We start from the raw sequence: 7165 nt of genomic DNA, 5'->3' as shown, positions 1-7165 counted from the left end.
CAGACACAAAGGCCTACGGATATAACTCAAGCACTATGTTAAGACTGTGACTAGTAAACAAAAGGAGTAGAGGATCAGAAAGCAATGAACCAAAACGGGGGTGTGAGAGATTGAGTAATTGGTGGACAAAATAATGAAGGGATGGGCAATTCTACCTTTCACACCCTTTCGGAATCCTCAACGAATGGGATGTTAGGAAAAAACTGGCTGCTGGAGTGAGCTTCACCATCATGGCCACAGTCTCCTGGAATTCCAGGCCTTCATCATCTTGATCCTGAGAGATGTCCTGACCAGACCAGGCCAGAGAAGTAGCATCGCCACCTCCATCAGCTCTGGCTGAATCCCAAACACCACCTCGGATGTAAGACTTTCTCTTTTCCCCTACCCCCCAAAAGTGTCCTTTCCCCTCCCTACTTTATCTTATCTCTTCCCTATCTCTGCCATTTTTCTTTCTGTTTAAAAAGAGCCTGGTTTAGCTGGTCAAGACTGCATATTTTGCAACACTACTATAAGCCTGTGATGTGAAGGAGGCAGCTAAAAGCAATGCCCTAAACAACCTGATGCTCGTACAAATTCACCAGATCTCAGATTAGCTGATAAAATTTTATGCTGTGTCTATTTTTCCGGCACTGAGGTTGCAAGTGAGAGTCAACACCAGAGACAGAAGCTTCATATTCTACCTTTGCTGTTCTTTCTCTTCTCCTTTTGTGTATGTTTGTCTTCTAGAAAATGGAGGGGTGGAGGGCATTAACAGGAACAATGACAGTTCCAGATCGTGTCAACTAATTTTCCTCTTTTCTCAAAAAATGAGTTAATCCCATCTAAGAGACTGTCAACCAGGTTTTTATTCCTTTTAAAACAGGGGTTCTCAAACTGGGGGTCAGGACCCCTCAGGGGATCACGAGGTTATTACATCAGGGGTCATGAGTTGTCAGCCTCAACCCCGACCTCTGCTTTGCATCCAGCATTTATAATGGTGTTAAATATATTAAAAAGTGTTTTTAATTTATAAGGGGGGGATCACACTCAGAGGCTTGCTATGTGAAAGGGGTCATCAGTACAAAGGTTTGAGAACCACTGGTTTAAAAACTCTCTCCAGCTAAAGGGAACAGAGAATGTTTAAATGAAACCCTTATTTAATACTTAACATTTCAAATGCTTTAACTGTTTTTCCTTCTTTTCTGTATCTGTATCTTTATCCCAAACCTCGTTTAAAACTGTTTAATGTTGAACAGCGACTGGATCATGATAACAGCGCTGACTTCTTGGGCCCATTTGTTCCATTTAAATTCATACAACAGTCAGCATCCTTGGGTGGGATTTTCAAAAACACCTAAGAGAATTAGGGGAACAAGTTCCATGTACTCCTAAATCATTTAGGGGCTTTTGAAAATGTCTTCCTTTATGCCTGAGTTCCCCACTTGTAAAATGGAGATAAGAGCACTGCCCTGCATCAACAGGGTGACTGGAGGATAAGTATATTAATGTTTGTGTGGTACACAGATACTACAGTGACGAGGTCCAGAGCTATATAGATGGATAAAGTAGACAGAGTAAAAATAAGCCTTATAATGAAAAGCTGGTTGCACCCTTACCAATGGGCATGACCCAAAAATATTCAGTACAGAGCCTGGCATTACTTAAGCAACATGTGATTTACACATTAAATTGTCAGTGTTCTTTGAACATAGAAAGAACATTTTGCATTAGGGAAAAAAAGGATTAGGAAACTGAAATATGCTTGATCATTAAATTAGTACTCTACATGTTTATAGGTTTCAGAGTAGCAGTTGTGTTAGTCTGTATCTGCAAAAAGAAAAGGAACACTTGTGGCACCTTAGAGACTAACAAATTTATTTGAGCATAAGCTTTCGTGAGCTACAGCTCACTTCATCGGATGCATTCAGATGAAGTGAGCTGTAGCTCACGAAAGCATATGCTCAAATAAATTTGTTAGCCTCTAAGGTGCCACAAATCCTCCTTTTCTTTTTACATGTTTATAGTAATTTTAAGATTGCTCTAATACATTTCCTTTTGTTATGACTTGTTACTTGCAATATTACAAACCAATTTTAAAACATTACACTGAATTCGAGGATGATCCTTTATTACATTAGGATATTGTATTTGTATGTGACCACACAGATATATCGACCAAGGTAACAATTTCCTGGAAAAAGAATTGCCTTGAGGGAAAAAAATATTGTGGCCCATCTAACACTACTGTGCAGCAGAATAAGGGATGCAAGGAAACTGGTCTCAACAGTGCTTTCAGCACCTATTCAGAATGATGCACATGCATTAACTGCAAATTTAGACCAGGCCAAGCAGTGTTCAGCCCCATTCCATGAAACCTGCTTGAGCAAGTCTTCAAAGTTCTCTTGAAAAGGGGCTGAACGCTGTTTGCCCTGGGCTACACTGACACTTACACAATGTCCTGCTCTGTGATGAGCTGCCAAAATCTTGACAACCGGTTCCCTCCTCATCCCACAAGGGGGTCGTGACCCCCCCGCCCCCCCCCCCCGGGACTCCTGCCTCATCCAAACCCCTGCATTCCTTGACGCCCCACCACCCCGGAACCCCTGCCTGATCCACCCCCCTCCCCTGTCCCCTGACTGCCCCCAGAACTGGGCAGGAGGGTCTCGTGGGCCACTGTAGTGGGTGCCCACCCCATCCCTAAGAGCCAGAGGGACCTGCTGGGGGGCGAGGTGGGGAGTCCTGGCGTTGCTTACCTGGGGCAGCTCCCGGGAAGCATCTGGCAGGTCCCTCTGGCTCCTAGGGGCTGGGTAGCGAAACTAGGGGGGAGCAGGGGGAGTGGCCACTCCCCCCACTGATCACATCAAAAGTGGCGCCTTAGGCGCCGACTCCATGTGTGCTTCGGGGCTGGAGCACCCATGGGGAAATTTTGGTGGGTGCAGAGCACACACCGGCAGCTCTCCGCCCCGCGCCCGGCCCCAGCTCACGTCCACTCCACCTCTGCCTCCTACTCCGCCCCGAACACGCCGCCCCGCTCTGCTTCTTCGTCCCTCCCACCCAGCTTCCTGCGAATTAGCTGTTCGCGCGGGAAGCCGGGGAGGGCTGAGAAGCAAGCGGTGGCTTCGCGCTCAGGCCCAGGGAGATGGAGATGAGCTGGGGTGGGGAGAGGCTCCCCTACGCGTCCCCCGAGTTACCTGCTGCGGCTCGGGTGCCCTCCTCGTGCCCCCCCTCCCCCAGCTCACCTCTCCTTGCCTGGGCCTGAACACGAAGCCGCCGCCTGCTTCTCAGCCCCCTGGCTTCCCGCTGTTGGGGACACTGGGGCATGGCCACTAGGTAACTCGAGGGGATGGAAGACCATGAGTGTCGATGAAGCCCCCTCGCACTAGGCCCAGGTGTCCTTGGCCCCCCCTCCTGCCTGGAGGCACTTGCAGCAGCTCTGCGTACTAGGCCCAAGTGTCCTTGGCCCCCCGCCTGGAGGCACACACAGCAGTTATGCTGAGAATCTGCAACAATATGTTGCAGAGTCAGACTGCCTGAAATTAAGCAAGGCCACACAGGGCAGATATGGAAGAACAATGCTGAATAAAGCAGCTTTATGTATAGTTTAACAAATGATACAGAGAATCAGGGAACTAGCTGGGAACTGGATTGGCTGGCTATATGGATACTTGGGGCAGCTTGCTATTGGATAAGTATGCTGGGAAAAAGGATGTATAAAAGCCTGTGTAACTTCCTGCTCTGTGTGCAGGATTTGAGATTTTATTCTCCCTGTACCTTTTTGCAGCTGCAAATAAACTTTTCTGCTTCTCCACCCCGTTGTGATTATTGGGTGTAGCACACCGGGTAACGAACCACTCAAGCTGTTGTTCAGCCTCTCGGCACTGGGTGCCGGCAACACCGCGCAAACAGCTGATTTGCGGGAAGCCTGTGGGGGGGCGGAGAAGGATAGCGGGGCGGCGCGTTCAGGGGAGGACGCAGAGGCAGAGCGGAGGTGAGCTGGGGCCGGGCGCAGGGTGGGGCGGGGAGCTGCCGCTGGGTGCTCTGCACCCACCAAATTTTCCCTGTGGGTGCTCCAGCCCCGGAGCACCCACGGAGACAGCGCCTATGGCGGCCCTTTTGGCCAGTGGTTAAATTTAGAAGCCCTTTTAGAACCCTCGTGGGACAACCGGTTCGAAAAGGGCTTCTAACTTTAACAACCGGTTCCAGCAAACTGGTGTGAACCGGCTCCAGCTCACCACTGGTGCTGCTGAGTCAATGCTGAACCCATTGCTGACACATATTGTCCTCAACTTTCCTACTGTGTAGCCAGGGAGGTAGAGTGCAGAAAACAAACAAACAAGCGCTCGTAAAATAATACATGCACTGCTGGTGGCTGCCCTGATAGTCTGGCAGAGAGTAATCAAAATGAGGCTGCTTCTGGGTGTGGCAGTTGGTTTCAGTTTCTTGGTTTCAGTTTTAAAATTGCTTGAGCTGGTCAGAGCAGTTTGGAAAACAGAGCTAAAGGTGGCTCTTTCCCAGGTATTTTAAAAAAGCTAAAGGCAGTTAATACCAGTAAAACCGGTGCTTGGAAGTGACTGCCTATAAAGAAAGGAACCGAACAAAGGAAAAGTTACAGAAAGCAGAGGAGAGCAAATAAGGTTAGTCACTACACTGTGACCATTTTTCTATTCTTCAGTTTTTGGAACTGTGTTGGCACCTACAGAGTAATTCGCATGGATCTAGAAATTAAGATGATGATGCATTAGGTAAAGAAATGCACAGCAGCACAAGTTTGCCATGCCTTGGTGGAGGGCTTTGTGGAATGCTCTGGAACAGCCACTGAGAAGCCAGGATTAAAGCCCAGGAGAATTGAAAGTTGCATAACAGAGAAACTGGGGAAAAAGCAAAATCAAGAAACGGGAACACAAATTCGTTCCCAGAGAATTGACCGTTTCCTTGTCTTTTGCTGTCATGCCACATGCCAGATCTACATGAGGTAAGGATACAACAAACTAAGCACTCGGAGCCCAAATGAGAACATTATGCCGAGCTCTTGATCCCTCAAAACGTTTAAACACTTGTGATTTTAAGCATGTGAGTTGCCCCATTGCCCTCTTTGTGGCTACTTACATGCTTAAAGTCACAGGTGCTTAAATGCACTGCTGGATTGGGCATAAGGACCTAGTTATCTGTAGTCCTTTAGAAGCATGCAGAGTGTGTGTGTGTGTGTGTTTTTTTAAATGTTTATTTCCTTTCATGTGGAAAGCACTGGAGTGTTACAAATCGTAAGCAGAAAAATGATGAAATAATCTCACAGTGACTCTGCTTACTGATCTCTGTATATCAGGTGAAAATTAAGAGAGGAAGTCCTCACTGTTTTGACAGGAAAGTATCTTATAAAGTTATTGATGCTGAGGCTGGTTGTTGTTGGAAAGGGCAAGTATAAAAAAATCACAAGTGTTCTTGGTTCAGTGCAGTGATAAACAGTTGGAAAAACTACGTGGAGCTCAAAAGCAAAATGCTGTTAATTCTGTAAGCTCTAATAGAGCCAGATTTTCGGGTGCATCAGGCTCGGCCGTGTCTTTCAGAATGGAAATGCAATTAAATAACTTCTCAAATTAATCTGGTGCTATATCAGGGGGGCAGGGCACTTTGTTCTTTCAACTTCTCCTGTTCTATCATTACTGCTGCAGAAGCCCTAGCCACTTGCAGCTGGCACACCTCCAGATCAATTCTTATATAACTTGGGGGTGGAAATACGGTCAAACATTCCTAAGTCTGACACACGTTGCGTGTCTTGATGCCAGTAGTGCTTACTTTCTTACGGTGTGTAGGCCTGCTCTGTGATCTCTAGAGTGAATTTGGGCAGTGCACAGGATGGCTTCAGAAAGGACAACTGATCAGCTGATTTTCTTTGTGAACGGCCAAAAGGTAAGAGAGATTCCAACTTTTTATTCTCTTTGTTCTTGGATCCTGGCTGTGTTAATCAGTCACTTTATCATATTCTCTTCCACTGAAGTTTTCTAACAGAGAAGCAGTAGCAGCAACAAAAACCTTTAAAGGTTGGGATGTATCGTAATAGCTCTGTGGATAGAAATTCCATGCTTGAATAATAAAAGTATAGCAGTAGGGCTATATTACCGACCACCTGCCCAGGATGGTGGCTGTGACTGTGAAATGCTCAGGGAGATTACAGCAGCTACAAAAACAGAAAACCCAGTAATAATGGGGGGGTTTCAACTATCCCCATATTGACTGGGTACATGTCACCTCAGGACAGGGTGCAGAGATAAAATTTCTATATGCCATTAATGACTGCTTCTTGGAGCAGCTGATCCTGGAACCAACAAGGGGAGAGACAATTCTAGATTTATTCCTAAATGGATTACAGGATCTGGTCCAAAAAGTAAACATAGCTGAACTGCTTGGTAATAGCAACCATATAATTAAATTTAACATCCTGGGGGGGAGGGGAAGTGCGGCAGTGATTCCAGTGAAACCCACCTACCACAGTAACATTTAACTTCAAATATGGAAACTACACAAAAATGAAGACACTATTAAATGGAAATTAAAAAAGAACAATATAATAGAGACTCAAACTAATTGTATAAAAAACCAGTAAGAGAACAAAAAATGCCACGATGGCTAAACAGCAAAGTAAAAGAGATGGTTAGAAGCAAAATACATCCTTTAAAAATTGGAAGTTAAATCCTACTGAGGAAAATAGAAAGAAGCATAAACTCTGGCAAGTCAAATGTAAACATATAATTAGGTTGGCCACAAACAAACAAACCTATTTGTAAAGCAAACTAGCAAAACACACAAAAACTAATAGCAAAAATGTTTTAAGTACATCAAAAGCAGGAAGCTTGCCAATCAGTAGGGCCACTGGATGGTCAAGGTGCTAAAAGCAGCACTCAAGGAGTACAAGGCTGTTGCAGAGAAAACTAAATGAATTCTTTGCATTGGTCTTCACTGCAGAGAATATGAGAGAGGTTCCCACACCTGAGCCATTCTTTTTAGATGACAAATCTTACGAACAGTCCCAGATTGAGGTGTCAGTAGAGAGGAAGTTTTGGAACACCTTTCAAAGGTGGGTGGTGTGATTCCTGCACACAGTGAAAGCCTTTGAACAGTGAATTCCGTTTTTCACAGCATCCCCTCACTCTGAAGAGGTTTAACGCTAACCAGGATTGTGGTCTGCATC

General features: G+C 45.7%; 1 protein-coding gene across 2 annotated transcripts in view; it reads left to right on the top strand.

Moving 5' to 3' along the window:
* The first annotated feature begins 274 nt into the window (after positions 1–274).
* The window catches only part of XDH (xanthine dehydrogenase), a 79450-nt gene continuing 72559 nt past the window's right edge, over positions 275–7165 (top strand). Inside the window, exons 1-2 of one of the 2 annotated variants that reach the window (XM_077813660.1) lie at positions 275–361; positions 5790–5886. In XM_077813660.1, coding sequence (XP_077669786.1) covers positions 5833–5886 — 54 coding nt within the window. In that variant the 5' untranslated portion in view covers positions 275–361; positions 5790–5832. Of the gene's footprint in view, positions 362–4423; positions 4952–5789; positions 5887–7165 lie in introns of those variants that run through there. The other variant, XM_077813659.1, reaches the window with a different exon arrangement.

This window comes from Eretmochelys imbricata, chromosome 3, assembly GCF_965152235.1.
Source record: "Eretmochelys imbricata isolate rEreImb1 chromosome 3, rEreImb1.hap1, whole genome shotgun sequence".
Lineage (NCBI taxonomy): Eukaryota > Metazoa > Chordata > Testudines > Cheloniidae > Eretmochelys > Eretmochelys imbricata.
Note: the sequence above shows the minus strand (reverse complement) of the source record. Positions and strands in the feature narration are given on the sequence as shown.